Source organism: Chiroxiphia lanceolata, chromosome 1 (genome assembly GCF_009829145.1).
Source record: "Chiroxiphia lanceolata isolate bChiLan1 chromosome 1, bChiLan1.pri, whole genome shotgun sequence".
In the NCBI taxonomy this organism is placed as follows: Eukaryota; Metazoa; Chordata; class Aves; order Passeriformes; family Pipridae; genus Chiroxiphia; species Chiroxiphia lanceolata.
The window spans coordinates 49,337,239-49,359,690 of record NC_045637.1 but is presented as its reverse complement, the minus strand read 5'-3'; the positions used below and the strand labels follow the sequence as shown (position 1 = coordinate 49,359,690).

The 22,452-nt window shown below is 41.1% G+C and overlaps 2 protein-coding genes across 5 annotated transcripts in view; one reads left to right on the top strand and one right to left on the bottom strand.

Annotated features, from left to right (window-relative positions):
* ROCK1 (Rho associated coiled-coil containing protein kinase 1) overlaps positions 1-13,734 on the bottom strand; it is an 86,923-nt gene extending 73,189 nt beyond the window's left edge. For all 4 annotated transcript variants that reach the window (XR_004355946.1, XR_004355945.1, XM_032682205.1 and 1 more), the window contains exon 1: positions 13,352-13,734. Coding sequence is in view for 2 of the 4 variants with exons in the window: in XM_032682205.1 (XP_032538096.1) it covers positions 13,352-13,444 (93 nt within the window). In the remaining 2 variants the exon portion in view is untranslated. The remainder of the gene's footprint in view (positions 1-13,351) is intronic.
* Positions 13,735-14,494: 760 nt separating this feature from the next.
* LOC116784049 lies at positions 14,495-18,092 on the top strand. The gene is made up of 2 exons (XM_032682230.1): positions 14,495-15,728; positions 17,117-18,092. Exon 1 carries the CDS (start codon positions 14,831-14,833, stop codon positions 15,644-15,646), a length of 816 nt encoding a protein of 271 aa, XP_032538121.1. The 5' UTR covers positions 14,495-14,830; the 3' UTR covers positions 15,647-15,728; positions 17,117-18,092.
* The last annotated feature ends 4,360 nt before the right edge of the window (positions 18,093-22,452 follow it).

Sequence of the window (22,452 nt, the reverse complement as noted above, 5' to 3'; positions counted from 1 at the left end):
CGCCAGTCGGTCAAGGGAGGGGATTGTCTCGCTCTGCTCTGCACTGGTGTGGCCTCACCTTGACTCCTGTGTGCAGTCTGGGGCACCACAATATAAGAAAGACACAAATATATTAGAGAGCATCCAAGGGAGAGACACAAACGTGGTGATGGGTCTGGAAGGAAGCCACATGAGGAGTGGCTGAGGTCACTTGGTCTGTTCTGTCTGGAGAAGAGGAGCCCAAGGGGAGACCTCATCGCAGTCTACAACTTCCTCGTGAGGGGAAGCAGAGGGGCAGGTGCTGATCTATTCTTTCTGCTGAACAGTGGCAGGACTCGTGGGAATGGCATGGAGTGTGTCAGGGGAGTTAGGCTGAATATTAGGAAAAGTTTCTTCACCCAGAGAGTGGCTGGGTGCTGGAACAGGCTCCCCAAGCCTGCTAGAGTTCAAGAAGCATTTGCACAACATTCTCAGGAATATGGTCTGATTTTTGGGGTTTGTCAAGTGTAAGGCCAGGAGCTGATTGTCAATGTGGGCCCCTTCCAACTTGGGATATTCTATGAGTCTATGAAAACACTCAAGAATCTGAAAGCAATGATATGAAAACAGAAGTTTGTAACATACCAATGAAAATGCAATGTTAAACAGACTCACATCTTCCTTTTGACTTTAAGTCTTCCTGTGGAATTTTTTTTTGGCCATTGATGTTTGACGCATGTGTCCTTGTAGCTTGATATCTGATTTTCAAATATCCCATGGTACTACCACTGAAATTTCCTGCCCCTTAAAAAGAGTATAAAAAGTAGCTTGCTTCCACACCATCAAACCCACAAATTGTGGGGGTGGAGGAAAGTACTTCCTTATTTTACATGCAGGAAACAGTCTCACAAAAAGCATAAAGAAATCAGGAAGCCCTGACAGAAGTCACCATAGGCCACACAAACAATTCCAACCCCAAAATCATCTTTAATTATCATCTTCCTAATTTCTCTGCTTCTTTTTCCAACCTTCATATTTGCATTTATACCTTACAGATGGACAAGACTTCCTTTTGCACAAAGAGTATTTTTTTGCTACCCTACCACTCTCTACCACAAGTGAAATCTGTTGTGTTCTGCAGTTACAAATATTCAAAAGTAAAGAAGGACATATCACAATATCAAGGACACAGAACTGATGATCCCTATTTGCTGATATTTCATTTACTAAGTAGGAGGCAAGAGGATAATATGGCACACCAATTTTGATTTCAATTTCTCTGTCTTTTCAGGAAGATACTTGATTGGTACTCAAACAAGAGGAAGTATTTAAATGGAATTACTGACTTTCCACAATCTCAAAGTCAAAAGGATAAAGTTGTTTTACCAAACTGTTAAGTAATTTATGGTAAGCAAATACCCACTGCACGAGTTTAAGAATTAACTCAAAAGACTATGAATGGACAGGATTAGCACTACTGACAAAATCATTTTTACTGCTCAAGTAGTTGCTCCTCCTCCTCATATTAGAACTTGACTACGTTTCACTTCTACTGCAGAAGTAAAATTAAAAGTATCCGAACAGTGAAGAACATTAAGATCCTGACAACACCCTTCAGGATTAAAAAATTAAGTGATTCTTGTGTTTTGCAGAGATGAGGACACAGGTACCTTGTCCAACTTGAACATGTGCTCTTATGGTTAACACTGCTTCCACTTTCTTCTAGATGAAGAAAGGAAGCTTAACAAATAAACCAGCTCATTTCTATGAGCCACATTTCATTACACCTGAAACCATTTGTTTATCATGATGCAATTCCAAGAAAAGCAAGATCTACAGGGAATTGTCTAATCTTAAGCATAAGCTTTAGCTCAAAATTGCAAGTTATTAATTAAAAAAGATTGTGTCTTTTTCCACTGCTATGAAAGAGGTTACACTGATTCCAACTTCTCTGAGAAAATATTTTGTAAAAACACCAGATTACTTTTGAAAGTAATTCTTAAAAAAAACTCATCACCCCATATTTTCCACTTTTGCTAACCCATCACTTCATAAGGCTTTTTTTTAAAATTAAATGTAAACACATATAAGAGAAATTATCAGTCAGAAGACAGCCTATGATTTCATCAACTTGTTTCTACAATACACCTTTTTTGAATACTGTTATTTCCTCCCACAAAATAAGAGTAATACAACACCACTGGAAGGCAAGTTTGCTGATGTTGAAACACACAAGAAAGATAGAAAGCGAAAGATGTCCTGCTTTGGTTAGACAGACAACCTCTCACAAGACAGCCTGGTTTGAAGGAAAATCTTTAGTTGCCTATTCCAGTTGAATCTTAAATTGAAAAATTCAGCTTCTATTCCCAGGGCATCAGAAATGTTAAAAAAAAACTTCCCGACCTGTAAATAAATGGTATTAATCAATCTTTTCTTTTATTCCTGACCACATCTATAAGTTTGTCAAAACTGCAACAAAGAAAGAGTATTAAAAAAAAAAAATCCCTTTTTCCTTTCCCCTAGAACTCATAGTTCTCAGACCCTTCTTTCTCATGAACATACCAAGAACTGTGACAGAAACTATTATTTATATGATAGAAACTATTCTTTATATGAAGGTGAAGTTAATCCGATGCCTTTCTTTGCCAGCAGCTCAAAGAGGAGACTGACCAAAAGAAAAGGTCAAGAATAATGCAGTCATCCACACTCTTCCCCGATGGCAGCCAAAATCAACTGTACAGAAGGCAGAAAGCCACAGAGGAGTTGTTTACAGTCATTGCAGTCCCTGCACCAAAGTAGGTCCAGCAGCACCAGCATAATCAACACTCTTAATTTTACTTCAAATGGCATCTTTGCTTACATGTCAAGTCCAAACTACTGATGAAAATAGTGTCATGTATACATTGCATTAAGAAGGACAAAAGCTTTCTTATGAAAGCCGGAAGGCATTTGAGGACAGAAAAGAAACAAAAGGAGAGAAGACTCCTCTGACCTTACACTCATCAAGAATTAAAACAAGTTTAGTCCTTTCCATATTCCAATCTAATCTGCCATGAAGAATCAATGAACAGCTCTGAGCATGTAGGTTATTTAAGACCTCTTTTGTGTCACAACTCTATCCTTTAGACAAATAATCCAGAATTCTCCTGAATATGGTCTTCTTAACAAGAGTCTTCATAGGTTGATTCAGAACCACAATGTGATTAGCTCTGACAAAGACTCCAACCATCTGATTTTACAAGGCAAAACCATCTCCGAACATTTTAAGGTCACGCTACATCACAAAACCATATGCACAAAACAGTTTGTGGAGTATGAGAACGGCTAAAAATAGCCATGAGCATTTTAGTAAAAGACAGAAGACAAAAGCTCTTCCAGGAAGCACACTGATTTATTTTCTACAGAGAAAGTTTAGCTCTTTAATGACATCTCCAATTATAAATTCAGTGTATTGAAAAAAAACCCCATAACCAACGCACCCCTCAAACAAAAAGCAACCCAGTAAAATATACAACCACATCACTAGTTCAGCTTTCACTCCACAGGTCTTCATGGGCATTTTCTTACTTCCAACATCATCCTTCCTCTACTAGTACTGGCAACAATAGCTCCAGTTTCAAAAGCCATGACCACTGTTGCCAATACTAGCAAAGCAAAACCTTCAATTCCTAATAAGTCTACCATTTGGCTGGCACCACTTTTGCTTTGTACTCCTACAAAAGAAGATACAGAGCATATAAGAGCAGGTTTGAATGGTTCCAAGACCACAAAAAATTATATGATTGATATGCTGGCAATTTTTTGTTTAATTGCCAATGAACTTAGTAGTAAATTAAGCTGAAGGAGGACAGCTACCCACAGATCAAGTATTAGAGCAGTAAGCAGACTGTCAGTGATGTGGCAGAATCACCTTTCCTCTTTTAAAGTGGAGAATAAATCCTCTCAGCTTAATATTGACAGAATTTTTTGCATGCCTACAATCAAAGCTACTTTCTAAGAAGAGATTAGTATAATAGTACATTGGTATAATCAGATTTCATAACAGAGAAGGGCTCATGAGAAAATTCTATGATTCCACCTCTAACACTGAGAGAAATGCATAGTATCAATACAAAGGTGTGAGGCATCAGTATTACTTCTATTTTCAGCTACAGTGTCATGTCCTGCCTGGTATTATTCTGCACAACCTGGCACCTCCTAAAAAGCATAAGGCAAGTAAAACCAGCACTAACTCCTTGTCCTACCCTTATCCTCACTCCTCCCTGAAGAATCTTCACCGTCCACTCCTACTCTATTATCTCCTGGCTAGAGAAGTTTCCTCCCCTCCAAAGTACTTAACAGAGTCACTTCACACTTATAGTCAAATGAGCTCCTAGTTGTCAGAGCTGGAATTAACGTGCTGGACTCTGTCACCCATACTCCAGGAAGATGGTGCTTGTTATACTGACACCTTACACTTTAGCTTCTCTGAAGTGAAAGTCTGAAGCTGAAATCTCTCCTCTGAAGACTCTGCCTGACAACTCCACAGGCAGTCTCTCCTCTTCACCTATCTCCCAAGGACAGGTTCCTGTCCCATCAGTATCAAAAAGTCTTCCACATTCCCATGCTAATTAGGAAGTCCTACTCAGCCTCCCTCACTGCCTGTCAGAAGGAAAATGACGTGTGTATACAGATATAGAAAACACAACACTACCAAGTTTCACAGTCATGGAAAACTGAAGTGGCACTCCTGGAGTGCAAACTCAACATCACAGGAAGGCATTCACTCTTTTCCTCCAATAGAAAAATTCTACATCTACAATGTTTCAACCGCAGTCCCAAATTAAACATGAGCTTATTAATTCACAGCAACTGGGTCCTCAGATAAAAATCTTTATGCTTAAAATCTCCAAACCTACAACTGCCTCCATGTAGAAAGTTCCTCTGGTCTTTCTTTTGTGGTAGGTGCCTTTTACAAAACTGTTTGGGCTACAAAGAGGTTAACTCACCAAGAAGGCCAAAACACTTAGAGAACTCTGCAAACAAACACCAAACGAGTACTGATGACTGTTCTGTCTAGTTATGGTGAATTTTATTTTCCTCTATGTGAAGCACCAACCAAATAAGCGTACTGCTGAGAAGTGGAAAATTACAGGTTGCTTAGAAAGGTTGTGGAGTTCACCACCTTTGAGATATTCAAAAGCCATCCTGTGTAACCTGCTATAGGCCACTCTACCAGAGCAGAGGGGTGAGGGACCTCCAGAGGTTCCTTCCAGACTCAATCATTCTGTAAAATAACTACCAGTTGTACTTCACAAAATACTATTTTCACTGTGCACATGGTATTAAACAGTAAAAAGGCAGACTTTGAAATCATCATCCAAAATATCTGATTTAGAGAGAAACAAATCATCAAACAGTAGCCAGTATGAGATGACTGTCCTGACCATTGTTCCTTCACACTTTCTCACTGGAAATAACCATTATGGCTATAATACAAGCCCTACTAATCATCTGCTGAAAAACATAACTTCTCCAACCACAAAACTAGGAAAAATTTCCTAGCTGAAGTCTCCAGATGTCAAGAGAAGCTTCTGGCTTCCTCTTCTTCAAAAAGCACATTCCAGATGACACAATAATGTTTTGTGTAGTCAGGGGGTTTTTTGGCCATTATTTATTTGTTAAAAATGAAGATCAGACTCCACACAAACAGTATTTTCATTTCAGTCAGAGACTACATGGGAAAAAAGCCATCTTGTATTAACGCATTTCATATGTAGATATCTAACATCAAGTGTTCCTCTGAATGTATTCATACCTTGGAATTTAATACATGTGAATAATATGCAGCACTATCTGAATACTATGTAGCTTTTAAAAGAATAAAAGAAATAATTACTCAATATTTGCATAACTACCAGAATTCAAGGATTTTTTTTAAAATGTATTGACTCCTCTAGATCCGTAAGAAAAAACAAGTATGTATTCCACTTCAATTTATTCCAGTGAATTTTCAGTTCAATTATAAGCTCTGCAGCCCAGACACACACAAGCTGGAAACACATTTAGGTAGTTCCAATCTTAAGTCCAAATTAAAGCCTTAGTTTGTGCAGTGTTTCCTACAGAGGTTTCCAAGCATTAGGTCTTTGCATCATCACAGATCATGCACTTAAAAAAAAAAAAAACAAAAACAAAAACACAAACAAGAAAACTTTCACATATTTCTCAACTCTATGAAAGAAATAGAGAAATTAATGCATTTAAAAACTTTAAGAGAAGATGCTAAAATAAAGAAATCCACAGTTAGATTTAAATAAGGACCTATTAATAAAGAGATCCTACATACTGTCCCCATGACAGTTTGTATTGTATAAATATTGACAGGGAGTGGCAACCTTTCGGTTAGTTAAAGCCAATCCTTTACAAGATTTTGAATATCAGAATAGACTTTGCCCTGTGCTCCAGTCAAAAGCTGGTGCTGATCCTGTGCTGGTTCTCCCCTAGCAACATGGGCAGCTCACCCAACCCAGCAACCACCGCTTGTCTAGACAGTCTTTAGACAGCTGTAACTAAAGATGCACCACAGCATCTTATACCCTGCTGACGCTGAGCAGACTACAGAGAGACCTCTACTCTGCTGACTAGAGACTTCGCCACAGGACATCCAATCGTCCTCAGCAAAGCAAAACACCATGGACAAGAGCAGCTCCAAACCACTTTTCTTCTTCACAAAGATCAAATTTCAGCTCTTGTTCAATCACTGTCAATTCAGGTGTTTATTTCAGCAGACTGCTGAGAAAGCTAAAAGATGGTATTATTTGCATTTCCTTTAACTGAGTTATAACTGGGTGTTGTCTGCATAGTGCCTGCAGTTTTACCAATATTGTCTCATAATCCTTCTGGTTTTATTGCTGCTCAAACAACTGGACAAATTAAGGCAAAGACAGATTAGTTTTCAAACATTCTCCAATTTTGTTCTCAAAGAAGGAAGTTCAGTTTTAGAACCGCAATTTCTTGATGACAGCAGAGTTTTGATAAATAACATCAAGAAACATCCACCAAAAAGAAAAGAAGTTTTTAATTACATGGTTGGGGACCTCTTAAATTCAAGATAAACACCCTGTATCATGACAAACATCTCAGTATTGTTTAGTAAGAGACCTAAAAAAGTTTTTTATTTTTATGCAGTAGTAAACTATGTCCTAGGGAATTCTGCTAACAGCAACTGTGAGGCTACCAACATCATCTGCTCACAGGGCTTCTAAGCATTTATTATGTTCTCGATGAGTGGCTCCTGAAGCTATCATTGTCCTCAAAGTCAGAGGTTTACAGTCCAACAGGTTGATTTTCAATTTGTCCAACAAACAAATTCCAGGTGTTTCCCTCTTCCTTCCCTCAAGCAACAAAAAAACACTCTGCAGTTGCCAGGGAAAAGGACATTGTTTATAAATATTTTTACTTTGTAAGAGCATTTATAGTTTGGTTGGGTGTTTTATTCCTCTTGTTGAAACGTGTCTTAACATCAACTTTCTATTATCGCCCCTCATTAAAACTTTTCATAGGAAAAATAAATAATTACATTCCTATACAGCCTCTAGTTTTATGAGCAGAAGAACTGGCTAAGTTAACTGTTATTTCTCCATAAAACCTACCATACACCATGAAACAAATGCTAACATTTTGATAGCTCCACCATCTCTGTTGATATTTATTCTAAAGGCTTATTAAAAAAGTCTTAAGACATGCAACCTTAAAACAAGAACCCACCAACTTACTATTATTCCCAAGTCAACTTACAGTTGCATTTTCCCTTTGATTAACATATCCAGTTATATATTTTATAACAAATTTAACATCAACCTTTATATTCCATAATCCTTAGCGATGAGCAGATAATATTAACACCAATTGCATTTTTGCATATAAAGCTTGGATGTAACTTGAAGACATGGAATTATATTTCTAGGTCAGTCAGAAGACTTATTTTAGATCTACTGCATCACAGAATGGTTTGGGTTGGAAGGGGCTTTAAAGGTCATCTAGTTCCAACGCCCCTGCACATTCCACTAGACCACGTTGCTCAAAGCCCATCCAACCTGGCCTTGAACAGTTCTAGGGATGGAGCAGCCACAGCTTCTCTGGGCAACCTTTACGAGTGCCTCACCACCTTCACAGTAAAAAACTGACCAACGGACCCCGGCAAAAAGGTCAGAATGGACAGACATTGAGATAAAATCCCTGAGTCCTTCTCCACAGGGCTGCTCTCAAACTACTCCACACCCAGTCTGTACTAATATTGGTGACTGCCCCAACCCAAGTGCAGGACCTTCCACTTGGACCTAAAGAATGGTAGAAACATGTCCAAGGTTATTTCACCATGATACCTTCCCTTACTTTGAACTATCTTCAGACAACTTACAGGATTCTGAAGCTGACAATCTGCCTGTTTGCATAAAGTTCCGCTTCTTTTGTCTTCAAGAAGCTTTTCAGATACCAAATTTCTCTAGCACTTCATCACTCAGATTTTAAGAGCAGAGTTAATGTGGTTTCAGTGAAGGTGATTTTTGACAATTATCTGGATAGATAAGAACCTCTGAAGAAAATGTACTTTCAGTTATTTTCTTTACTTCTTTACTTTACTTGCTAAAAATTTTTCAACCAAATCCCTAACCACAACTGTTAGACACCAGATCAGTAATTATTGGGTCAGAACCACCTTGTATGGGGTGCGTGTGTGTGTGTGGAGGACAGAGAGATGGGCTGAACAGAGCTGAGGTGGCGTCATATCCCTCATGGCAGACCCCTGGAGCCCACATGGGGAAGCCCCGGAGTAGCTGTCAGTCACAAACAGCCCAGGAAAACTAAAACACACCACACCTCCTAAAGCCCCTAACCCAGGCTCTGATTGGCAGGGACAGTGAGGACACTGCCCCTCACCCTGGCCTGGAACCCCAGAGTGGCTGGTGGGTCAGAGGCCCCGCCTGGAAGGGTTGGCCATAGGGACCAGAGCAGATAAAACCAAAGGCATGTGTTTGCCTCGTGTTGCGGCCCTGCCACCTGGACATATGAGAGCTGATCTTCTACAAGGTTCCAGTGGTAGCTATATAATCTGTCTCTTTCTCCTTCTCTCTTCCTTCTCCCTCTGCTTCCCTTTCTCTGCTCCTTTCTTGATGCTTTAGGTGGCTTGGAGCTGGAGGGATTGGATTTTGACTTAAGTGTTGTGGATAGACTGGATTTTGACTTAAATGCTGTGGATTAATATGTACTGAGTTGATATCATAGTGGAACATTTTGTCTAGCTTGTGTGGTGCTGTTTTTGAACCTTTGCCAAGTTCCCTTATCTTCTCCCCTAAATTAATAAAGATACCTCTTGGGAACAAGTCCATGGCTTATTCTCTTAACGCTATCTCGAGGTATTAAAGAACCCTATACATATATTAAAGTAAAACTCCTAGCTAAGTCCGTGAGCTTGCAGCTCCTGGGGCTGGAGTCTTACAACAAGGTCTTCAGAAACACTTTCCAACTAGTTTAACAGAAGGGAAAAAAATGTCTAGTGACAGAGATATAGAATTTCAAATCCCAAAGATGAGGAGATCATCTCGCCTTTTGCTATGCAAGACAGATGAACGTGAATTAATCTAGCGGATAAAACAGACCTAGGAAAAAATCACAATCTGTAGCTATGTATTTTTGTTGCAACAAAAATGGAAATCTCTTCAGAGTAGATAAAACCAGTTTGTCATACGCAGTGTTCACTATTGTCGGTTAATTTGAAGACAGGCTGCTCAACAAGTGAAATGTTTGACATCTTTGAAGATTAAGACCATCAAAAGTCCAAAGTTTTAAAAATCGACTACTGAAGTAATTGACTAGGTACCTGAATAACCAAGTTACCCAAGCATCTACATAAACAATGAAAACACTCTTTGTGAGTTATTATTAGAACAGAGAGAGCCCCAAAATACATTTTCATTAAAATTTACCAGTTATTTTACAATCAAAAGCATAGGCAACTTCAGGTTAAAATGTCCCGTACCCATTCACTTACTACACCACTCCCCAAAAACTGGAAGCCCATCAACCCCAAGGATTTAATAAAACATAGATTTATTCCAAAATCGTTGTAGAGGTATGCTCACTGAATATTACTTTCCACTGCTTAATATCATTAATGAGACACTTAGCTCAAATTAATAGCTAGTTACTTACACTGCCTTTGGGCCTACTCAGCACGCCTACGGGATTCACCAGGATCTGACCACTGCACACCCTGGAGTGTGACTACCTCTTTAACACAGCCTTCACAGAGTTATTAGACCTCTTTGGACTGTAGGCCTCCTAGTACTAAATATTTTGAGAAAAAGCATTACGTGATGCTGTGACACATCATCTACACATAACTCAGGCTTTGGCCTCCTCAAAAAAATGACAGCCTACCTACGGATTTCCCAGCCTAGTATTAAACCAAGTGCATGCAAGCCCCAAAGAAACAAATATATATAGGTACTGATAGTGGCAACTGATTCTTACAGTTTTATTACAGTTGCATAAGAGAAAACAGGAAAAATAAACACATCTCTCTCCTGCACCTCAGCTGTATGAATTTCCTTCCTACAGCATGTAAACTGAAGCTATAAAGTCCTCGGTGTGCCTTTTCCGCCTGCTCTGCTCTGTTGTCAGCACTCCTCTCCCACACCTTCCTGAAACAGTAACACATCTTCCTTTGTATCAGCCCCCGCCCCCATCTTTTCTTAGCGTTCTGATACTACTGCACATATAAATTTAGAATCTTTCTAGCATACAGAACATAGCTTATGACATTTGCAAAACCCAAAATTATTACTAAACTGATTTAAAGGTTATTCCATGTCTGCCTTTTAACCTAAAGGGGTACAAACTGATGTGGAAGAAGAGTAAGAATGGAATTAAAACAAAGTTAAAGAGGATAAAACCATCCTAAGAGAAGCATTGCTGAGACTTCTTCGTGCAGTCAAAAAAACATATGTTTCCTGAACCTAAATGAACCCAAACATTTTAAACCTACATGTACAGAATATGAGATGCTGCATTTGAAGTGCCTGTGTACCAGTTAATCATATATTTCCACTCAGATATACACAGTTAGCTAACACCCTTGCTCAGGAAAAGTGAAAGCAATTATAAGTAACATCAATTCATAACCTTAATTGAAGGTAAAAAAAATATTTTAGATTTAAAAAGTTTAATTTAAAAGAATTTTTTTATGTAGTCTGATCAGAAAAACCTGATTTTATTTTAAGCATACCAGGTCTAAAGTCTGACAAATTTCCCACTTTAACTGAAAGATGCAGGGAGGGGAATGGGGTATTCATTTTAGAAGTGCAGATCAATTATAGATAAGCATTTCTTCCTTAAAAGCATATCCACAGAGATTATAATGCATTTGATACATTAGTGCCACCTTGGGCCAAGAATGATGTTTGTAGTGTGAATCACCACATTAAGAACTGGTGTAAAATATGTAAGTTCTTCAGAAAGTGTTAGGATACTTAAATTCCATAGAAAAGAGCCCAAGAACAAGTGAAACAGAGTAAAAGTCCAGCTGGCAGAAAGATTGATTTATTGACCAAACACATAAAAAGTTAACCAACCAATTTCCTTACAAGTAGCACTTTTTTTTAAACTGTCAATAGTTTAAAAGTGGTTTTCTAAAAAATTGTCACTTTAAAGGACATTAAGATCTGCGGTGCAAACACATGTTCTAAAATTTTAGACAAGCACGACAGGAAGCATCCCAACAAGTTCATTCCCAAACTGACTACAGCTTAGCTCCTAATCGCAATTAAGATAACTGAAATGGGGCAAATCCTTAAACTGATTATAAGATTAAGGAATACGGTTAAAGATACTACCAACTGCATGTCTGATACCTGCAAATTCCTTTCTATCACTGTAGGAAGGTCCCCATAGAACAACCACCATTAAAGTACATACCAGCAAACTGAGAGTCGTGGTTAACATAAAACCCTGGACTCTGAATTGACTCCATAGTCTTGACACCTATCAGTAGAATCTGGGTATAAAAACGTCTGATTAGACAGCAGACTTGAGTTATCAAAATTGACACACTATATCCTAAGCACCAGAGGTCTGCTCTTTAGCTCTGGTTCTAAGATGACAGATATGTAAACTAGATCAAAAGAAGCAAGTTAACTAGAACATGCAGAGCTATTTTCCCTTGTGGCAGCAGCATCCACAAGGCTCTCCTTTATCTAGGTATGCAGGTTTGATGGGCCAACACTTCAGAAGCTCACAAATCAGTAATAAGCTAAACAGAGTATCATGAACTTGCACAGATTCTTGCATTATTCTTTTAATCTCTTCACCTCCTTATGCTCAAGCGAGCTTTCTGCCAAGAGCCATGCAGCAGAAAAATGAAGAATGACTATTAAGAGCTATCTCCACCCCCACACCTCCCTTCCCTTCCAAATCCAAATGTCAGAGTTCATACTAGGAACAAATTCGATTTATTTGTTCCTCTCTGACAACAGAATGCCAAGGAAAAAAAGTACACTAAAGAACTTTCATTACTTGCTACAAAGAAAAGAAATCCTTTACTTCAGTGTGAAAGTACAAATCACAACTTGGTCTTAGTTAAGGGCATCTCTAGGCATGTCTAAGGACGCAGCTACATCATAAAAAAATTGGTTGGATTTCTGGTTGGCATGAACTTTGCTGAGGTACTTTTTATAATCAGAACTGAAAGATCATCCACTTCTGCCAAGAAGCTACCAAATGACATTGATTGATTTTATGTCAGGAAATGTTATGGTTTGCTTTCTTATGATGCAATAATAACACTGACAGCACTGGTGAGATACACTGAACCATTAGATATGATCAAGTAGGGAAACAATAAGAGAGCAGGCCTAGCACAACCACTAGTTTAAAATGCACTTAAACCCCTGCCCACCTATAAGGGCACACTAATCGTGTTTTACACGTCGTTAATTTGCAGGCTGAAGTCAGCGCTGCAGGGCTTAACCACCGCCTAAGAGGACCTCAGTCTTATAAAAAAGTTGTTGAAGAGAAAATTGCTATCAAAGCTATTTACAGTCTTCTGCTCACACACAGGAGTGGCACTCACGAATTCCACCCTTGTGGAAAGGCTCCACCGCCCCTCTGACAGCCGGTGAGGCACAGAAAGGCGCACGGAGCGAGAGATGACAAGTGTGAGGCAGGGCTGGGCGGGCGCTCCTTGGCATGAGCCGCTCTCCCAGCACAGAGAGACATTCACGCACCCTCGGCTGAGTAAACAAAACACCAGTGCGGAGCTGAGCAGGGCGGTGACTCAGTCAGGAGTGAGAGATTCGGTCCCACAGGGTAAGGAATTCAGGGAGACGGGACCAGAGGCCCACTGGCGCTCCCTACTCACCAGCAAACAGTCCACGTTCACTTCGGATTTGGGGTCCTTCAAAGTCACGTCGATTTTGTCAAAGCGAGACTCAAAACTTTCTCCCGTCGACATGTTTCCGGAGATAAAAAGTTTCCCTTATTCCAGAGCAAAGTAAGGTTAAAAAAAATGGAAATGTGTAAAAAAAAAAAAAAACAGGAACAGGCGAGCACAAAAGAGAAACCACACAGCTTGTACCCGGCTGAGGAAGCGCCTCCTGGGAGATCCCTTCAATCACGGCAGTCTCTGGGGCAAGTCCCCGCCAAGGGGGCAGAAAACCCAAGGGGAGTCCGCGGCAGGGCGGGGGAGACGAGGCTGCTTCTCCCCCCGCTTCTCCAGGCACGCACGCAGCTTTCCCGGGATGCTCACAGCTCCGCAGCAGCAGGTTTCCTCTCCCTCCCTCCTCTGCTCGGGCCCCACCGTCTCAGCATTCCCATTTTCCCAGTCGGGGAAGCCGCCCTGGGATCCAGCGTAGCGGTCCCTCCTCCTCGCCCTGCTGCTGCAGCGCCGGCGGGTCGGTGCCAGGTTCCGGAGCGTGGCTTTCTTTCCGGTGAACCAGAAGAAACAACAGAAAAGGAAAAAAAAAAAAAAGAAAAGAAAAGAAAAAAGGCAAAATCCTAAAATCCTGCAGGCACACCAACAAGGCAGAGCGGATGAAAAAAAAAAAAAAAACAAAAACAAAAACAATCAAACTTAAGAGAATCCTCTCGGCGGCGTGTCTCAGCGCCGTGGGGTCGGTCCGTCCGTGGGCACGGGGCGAGGAAACGAGGAAGGCACAGGGCGAGTGCCCCCGTGGATGGCGGACGAGTCACCTCACCGGCGGAGCGGCGGTAGCAGCATCTTTCTTCCTCTCTCCTCCTCCTCCTCGCTGCCTCCCGCTGCTGCCAACGCCGGCTCCGCTCCCCGCTCCGCCTCACGCACGGGAGGGCAGCCTGGACTGCTGCAGGACCGACCCGAGGTTTGCGGCGTGCGAGGGGAGGAGGAAAGGAGGCGGCTTAAGGGGAGGGCAGAGCGTGAGGTCCGGCGGCTGCGAGGAAACCTGCGAGAGGCACCAACATGTCCGCCTTCCGTTTGAACAGTCGGCACGGCGGCGCGGGGCGCATGCGCGAGGGAACGGCTCCGGTGCGGGCGGGGACGGCACGGGACGGCGGCGGGAGGTGCGCGCGCGCGCGCGAGGGGGTTGGAGCGGGCGCACGCCAGGGAAGGAATCACGGAGTCAGTCACAGAATTGATTAGGTTGGGAAAGACCTCTGAGATCACCGAGTCCAACCTTTGACCGAACCACCACCATGTCAACAAGACCACAGCACTGAGTGCCACGTCCAGTCTTTTCTTAAACACCTCCAGGAACGGTGACTCCCCCATCTCCCCGGGCGGCCCATTCCAGTGTCTAGTCACCCTTTCTGTGTAGAAATTCCTCCTAATGTCCAATCTAAACCTCCTCTGGCGCAGCATAAGACTATGTCCTCTCTTTCTCTCACTTGTAACCGGGGAGAAAAGCCCGACCACCACCAGGCTACGACCTCCTTTCAGGTACTTGTAGAGAGGGATAAAGCCACCCCTAAACCTCTTTTTCTCCAGGCTAAACAACGCCAGCTTCCTCAGCCGCTCCTCGTAGGAACTGTCCTCCAGACTCTGCCCCAGACTAGCTGCCCTGCTGAAGGAAGGAGCGGGCGGGGCGGGAGGAAGGGAGGCGGTTCGAAGCGGCCCCTGCACGGGCAGGGCGGGCGTGACAGCCCAGGCTCGCTCCTTCCGGGAGCCGCTGGCTTTGAGTGCCCGCCCCCCTCCGCCCCCGCCGGTTCCGACGGGGCTTGCGCGGAACCGGGGGTTCTGTCCCGCTGGGGAAAGCGTCTTTTGCCGCCAGGTCCTCGTGCCGTGGGGCGATGTTGCCGCCGTGTTTCCGCCCCGACTCGGAGCTCGTGGCTCCCGCCGCCTGCACAGCACGGGCACGGGGGGTGGCAGGTACCGGCGAAGGTCGCCCGGAGAGCTGCTGTGATCTCCATCCTTGCGGATCTTCAAAAGCCGTCTGGACACTGCCCTAGGCAACCGGCTGTTAGTGGTCCTCAGGTGGTCCCTCACTGGAGATATTCAAGGACCGCTTGGATGCAACCCTGTGCCACGTGCTTTAGGACAACCCTGCTTGAGCAGGGAAGTTGGACCAGATGGCCCACTGTGGTCCGTTCCAACCTGACCTATCCTGTGAGTCTGTCCTGCTTGATCAGAGGGACTGGAGAAGTTGACCTTTGGAGATCTGTTCCAACCACAGACACACTGTGATCCTGGGAAGGAGGGACCACCTTCCACAACACCAGAAGTTCAAAGCATTCCAGTTTGTGTCCTGACAAGAACCATGTGCAAGGTAGCACACCAAACACAGAAAGAATAGATGCCAGCATTAAACTAAATGTGTAATCCATACAGCATGTCTTGGTGTTTCCAATTCAAACCTTACTGTCAGACTTGCAGCAGGGACCTTTTGTTCAAATAGGGAAACAGAATCACAGAATCAATTAGTTTGGAAAATACTTCTAAGATCAAGTCCAACCTTTGCCAGAACACCACCATGTTAACGAGACCACGGCACAAAGTACCAGGCCAGTCATTTAAACACCTCCAGAGAGGATGACTCCACCACCTCCCTGGACAGTGCATTCCAATGTTTAACCCTTTCTGTTAAGAAATTCCTCCTAATGTCCAACCTGAACCTCCCTTGGCACAGCTCGAGACTCCAGCAAAATAATGATTTCAAGTAATGTTGGACGGGGGCCACTGTACTGGTTCGGTTCTTTGACTTCCACTCAGTTCCATAATTAGCAATGGCATTTTTGCAAAAATCACTAAAAATTGTGTAGAGAATGTCAAGTCATTAATCTCTGGTCACTGAACAGCTGCCAATAGCAAACCTGAATCACTAGCACTGTGAGTTATTTTCGATGTCATGACTGAGAGAAACAAATATATAACCAAGTGCTAGAGTATTTGAGCTAATGTCATTACTTGCTATTTTGTTTTAGTCAGAGAAAAAAAAAAAGAAATGGCATTCTACATTTTGCTTTTTCTTGTCCACAGCTGCCTGCATCTTTGTTTTTGTTTTCTGCTGAGAAGCATGTATGGTTAAAGCAAAAAATACAGGCTACAACAACATTTCACTCTCTCTCGTTTTGTGCTGGCTATTACCACAGCCCTTTGATTCAGAGGGTTTGGTTGCTCTTGGAAATGCAGATGTTCCATTTCAGCAACCACAATCCAAAAAGAATATCTCGTGTATTCCACAAGCTACAGGGTGTAGGCTTGGGATCGTTTCATATGTGATGCAGCAAGTAATTTCTAAAATACAAAGAAAATGCTTCTTGTAGTCTTCATATTAAGCAAGATGAAAGTCATCATTAGAGATACAGAGCCTAATTCACAGTGCTCTTGAACAACTGGTTTAGGCATTAAAACACACACAGGGATGATGCCAGGCCTCACCAGGGTGATTTGAGGCACCTAGCTGGAAAGAATGCAAAATTCATGAGACTGTAATAGAGTACAGAAAAGGAAGCCTGAATCTGCAGCTCAGAAGGCAGATCACCCCTGTGATCAGCAGATGCTGTTTATGTGTTTTATCCAATATCTGTGGGAAAACTTATAGGTTCTCTTGGAAATGCAAAACTTCTTCCATCCTCTCCAGGTGTCCCTGCAAACAAAGCTACATGGGTCTTACTCCCATTTGCCCTTTGCATCTTCGCATTTCTTTTCTTACAGTGGCCCAGATATGACAGAGTAGGTGGAGAGAAGCACCATCCCATTGGCTTGGCAACTTGGAGAACTCCCAGAGATACAAGAGCTGGGCATTTGACAGGCCCAGCCTCACATGTTTATTTTCTAGTAAAGGATCTTGCCTCTATACCAATACACCTGAGAACCTCTACCAGTGTTCGTGGTGAGTGAATTTGTTGCGTTTGTGTTCAGCTGCGTGCAAAGTCCTTGTGATTCAAACATGTCTGTCAGACTGGGCTTTTCTCATGACTGTGGTGGGCTACAAGTGCTTATCTGTCTGTCTCAAATAGAATAGAATTTGTGTGGGAGGTACTTCACCCAGCTGTCTAGGAAACTGAGCACTGCTTTGAAACCGTAAAAGGGAGGCTTTGGCTACAAAGAGCCAAAAGAAAAATTGATTCTAATTTTTAAAAGCAGGTATGGGTTAAATGTCTGGTGTGATAAAGTGCTCATGTTATAGCTTGAGAGTGTAATGTAATAGTTTTTAATCCAGAGAACACTCATTCACGTGCTTGGATCTTGAAGCCCATTTTCACGAACTTCAGTCAGACCATTTGTATCTATAAGATTAGAAACTTGCATATTTCTAGCATTAGAAATCATGGGAACTTCAATCCTACATAACCAACCAGTGCATTGAACATGATAGTTTTGTTTTGTTTTAATTTCCCTGATAAAAACCAAGTAAACTGAAAATCGGTAATTTCTTCTTCTTGCATTTGTTGTGTCACATGTTTTGGAATCGAGCTAGGTACTGTTGAATGAAATAGAAATTACTCAGCATATGCATGACCTGATAACATTGAGATGACAAAGCATGCAAGCCTGAAAGATCATTTTTTCTTGCTTCAAAAGCATATAGTCTTTAAGTCTTGAAAGTGTCTCTACGTAAGCTGATGTCTATGCACAGTAAACAAGCAAACTGATAATTCTTAATAAAACCAAAATCATAGTCCAGAGATCCATGTTGTCATGTGTATTTCAAAAGATATTTAAATGTTCTTGCTTTTTATGTGATACAAACTGACACTGACTTAAGTGCTGATTGTTTGGAAGAGATTGTATTATCAAATACAGAAAATCAGTAAACTGTAGAACTATTACATTGGCTTCTTCTAAAACATAATAACGTACTTATAAAAAGTACATGTAATACTTTTTATGGTGTAAATAACATTCTTGTACATTAGAGTACTGAGACTGTGCATTGTAAGAGGTTTCAGTAGTGCCCTTTTCAGGAAATGAGCGAACACCAAGCACACAAGAGCAGTGGAATACTCGAAAAGTATTGGCTCGGCTCTCTCTGAGCAGGTACTGTTACTCCAATCCTCTTGTGAAAAAGCTAAGAAAGATTAAGCAAGAGAGATTGTTACTGAGCGTACATCTTTAAAAGGCATACAGTCTCAGAAAGAGAGAAAAGGCTAGGAAACCAGAGTTCCTGAAGTAACTACTGGCTTCAGAAGAGTTGCACAAGAGAGAAATGAGACTATATCCTGTTCACCATATTAGGCCAAGTTAGTAATGCATGAGCTCCCCTCACATTCAACTTCCGATTTAGTCATCATGAAACCTACAGGAGTTAAATCACATTAATTTAAGCCTGCCTTTGGTTCACCACGCTCTCTCCTTCTTTGCCATACACAACTGGCTCAGTTTAGCCTCAGCTCTAGTCCTCCAGACAGTTAATAGCACAGGCCAGTGCAGCTCAAAGCTCTGAGATTAAAACTGTGGTCAACAAATCCAGTCCGTGGGCAAAACATTTTACCATTGCTAAAGCTCATCTATGCAATAGGCTATTTGCAGGAGCTCCCTGCTTAAGGCAAGGTGTGATGGATGCTAAATCAGAGGTGATGATAAAAGTCACACTAGAATTGATCTCAGTGTGCTTGCAAAATCTGAAAAAAAGCTGCATTAGGTGATGAGTGCTGGTGGCTGTAAGCAGCTGATTTAAAGCTTCAGTCACAGTGGTGACTGCGGTGCAACCCCCTCACCTCCCTTGGGGGCTCAACTATGCACTGAAAAGGCTCCTCAAGAAATTCCAGACAGTAAGCTTGAGGTGCAAGGTGCTCTGAGTAGTGAACACATTAAAATGCTCTACTAATGGGAGAGACAAAGCAAAGAAACGTGAAAGATATAAGTCATATCATTTACCATGCTGAGAAAAGGCATCTCGGTACCTGATGAGGCAAAGCAGGAACTATAACAGAAGTAGAATAGAAATTACCTAGGCAATAAGAATTGCTAGCACAAGAAGACAATTTCGTATATAATAGATCAAAAGAGAATTTCACATGGATAGACTCAACAGAAGTAGTATCTTTCAAATATCTGTTGCCAAACATATGTTTGATATTGAAACATATATAAATATGTTTTTCCTGCATGTCACTAACTGTAATAAAGACGTGAGGCCTCAGGCATATGGCTTTGTCTATTACAATGTATCTCAGCTCCCCAACAAAGGGCATTTTATGCTGTTCCCTATTACAGAGCATTTTCGGGCACCGTAGTACTTCTTTTTGCTTACAGCGTGGGAAATTTCAGGAAAAACTGCTCCTGCTGCCTGTGAGTGGTGAGTGATGAGTAAGAAATGGAGCACCATTCCTGAATCTTTGTTGTATTTTCTTGAACAGGCTAGAAATAGGAAAAAAAGAATCACGTCTTGGAACTTCTGCAATGGCTCAGTTTGATGGAGAGGATCCGGTCTGAAAACAAACTTGTTGCAAGGCAGGAAGTAAACTGGATGACATTGTCTGTTCCAGTGCAAACACAGATGCATTTGCTGCCAGCAGACAAGGGCACAGTTGTATAAACAGCATAGGCAGTCCCAAAGTAACATCTGCTGTATCTGGAAAGGAGGAGACTGTGACCCCAGTGACAGATACCAATCCACATATCTGGTCACCATATGGTTCAGGCCAACATCAACCTCAAGTGCATATACAGCACAGGCTCCCTCTGCTTTTATGCTTTAAAAGTGCAGAAAAAATCCTCTAACCAACCTATGGCCAAAGCTCACAAAGTAATTTGAAATCAAAACATAACAAAATTCCACTGAAATGCTGAAAGCTTCATACCTCAGTAAGGACCATTTCCGTGGCAAATACTATTTTCCCATTAAAGCCACTTGGTGGGTACAGAAAATGTCAAGATGCCAGAAATTCTTCTTTTATCCTGGGAAAAAGCTTTTTATTTTCCCTATCCCAGAGCTTAAAAATGGCCCAAGTGCTTCTTGTTTGAAATCTTCAAAAAGCCAAACAAACTCCACTCGAAGTCAAAGAAAAACCATAGGAAAAAAATAGCCTGAAAAAAATTAAGGTTTCAGAAAGGTAGGAGTATATTAAAGCAGGAGCTAAAAATCATCTCCTGATGGTCGCATCTGTAAGGATATAAACATAAATAATGTATATTTTGTATCTATATATTTCCATTATATAAATGGAAATATAAATAAATAGATATATCAATTAGAAGTAGAGTGATTTCCATGATTTTAGATCTCTTTACAGATTAAGCTGTCATGAATCTGTCTTTCTACACTGCTATTGGTTTGTTAGCTATGAATGACCTATGAGATTAAGAAGTTTTCTTCTTATTTCACCAGTTCATAACCCTAAGTGCTCTCTCTTAGAACAAATTTTTCCCACCCCACCTTACTACTGCTTCCCTGACTTACACATATCACATTTCCTGTGATTGGATTCGTTTTGCAGTCCTTGCTCAAATAGTTCTTCTGAAGACAAAAGTTAAAAGTAAACTGGGCTGAGTTTAAAAGTAAACTAACTTTAATTCTCCTGGCTTTGGTTTTATGTATGCTGTCCTAAATATCTACACTCCCTGTAAATGCTTTCCTCTGCTGAAGAGTATGACAAATCCATAAAAAGCTGTGGTTTTTATCTTGGTCCTGGGAAATATTTAACAGTTTCAGGCTTTAACAGATAATTAACTTCTCATAACTTTGCTGGTATAAACAGAGAGGGCTTCATATGATCCTTTTCTGGGCAGAACAGCAGAAGTTGCTGTTCTTGCCACAGTGTAAAGTTTTGCAACACGAGTTATGTACAGCTACTTTTATACCATGAAGCTTCATGTGATTCTACATGGCTTGTCTTAAATTTAAGGCATTCAAATGCTACTAAATATTCAGTTTCTAAAAACTCATGTGTTTCATATCGCTGTCTTCCAGATATTAAAAAATAAATTAAAAAGTTTAGTTACTGAAAAAGAATTCAAATTCAGTGCAATTGCAGGAATTATAAATTAGTCAACTTAATTATTTTTGGTGAATTTTAGTAACTAAATCACAGATACTGAATTACTGATTTTGTTCACACTCGAGACATTTTCAAATTCTTCTATTAATCTCATGCCACTAGGCAATGGGTTAACTGTTATTTTATACTAACACTACTACTGTTGTTTTGTTTGTAGAGCTCTACTACTCTAAGAACACATCTGTAAGGTTTAAGATAGTCTAACTTTAGAGGACAGAGAGAATTTATATTTGATTTTTGTTATAATTCTGTTTTCATTTGGCCACAACAACCCAAAACCCAGAAATGAAAGTTTTATAGGTGTGATCATAGACAGAAAACTGCATGTATGAAAATGTGAGAAAGCTCTTTCTCAGGTTTAGAGTCAAAGTCCTCTTATTCTTATCTCCCTCCCTTCTTGAAGATAAAAGACACCAAACTTCCTGTGGTAAAATGCTATGCAAGTCTGTTGGGTAATTCAGCTCTTGATACTCAGAAGGTGGCAATTTTCTATCAGTTTTACCCCATTATTGTACTTTGTTATTATTGTTGTTAATACTATTACTACTAGTAGTAGTAGTACTAATATTATTATTACTATTAATTATAATTATTGTTACTTCAGGTAACTGCCTTAAACTGTTTTGAGGTGGAGAAGGGAGATGGGACAAGAGCAAATGCCCTCAAGTTACAGCAGGGAAGGTTTAGATTGGTTATTGGGAAAGGGTTCTTCACCAACAGGGTTGTCAAGCGTTGGAACAGGCTGCCCAGGGATGTGTTTGAGTCACCAACCTTGGAGATATCTAAAGCCATGCAGATGGGGCACTTAGGGACATGATTTAGTAGTGGACTTGGCAGTGCTGGGTTAACAGTTGGATTCGTTGATCTTAAAAGTCTTTTCCAACTGAAACCATTCCATGATTCTATAGACTCCTAGTTTGATGAAAGCAAAAATAATCTGACAAAGAGACAAACTAAAGGCCAGGAACAGGCCATTTCAAAACTTTGCTAGGTGCTAAGTAATACCTTCTCGATGGTGAGTTTTCAGGCAGAAGGGAAAAAAGAGCC

Bases quoted from the DNA above. Each gene is read 5' to 3' on its own strand.
- LOC116784049 (XM_032682230.1), top strand. From the start codon at position 14,831: ATGTCCTCTCTTTCTCTCACTTGTAACCGGGGAGAAAAGCCCGACCAC.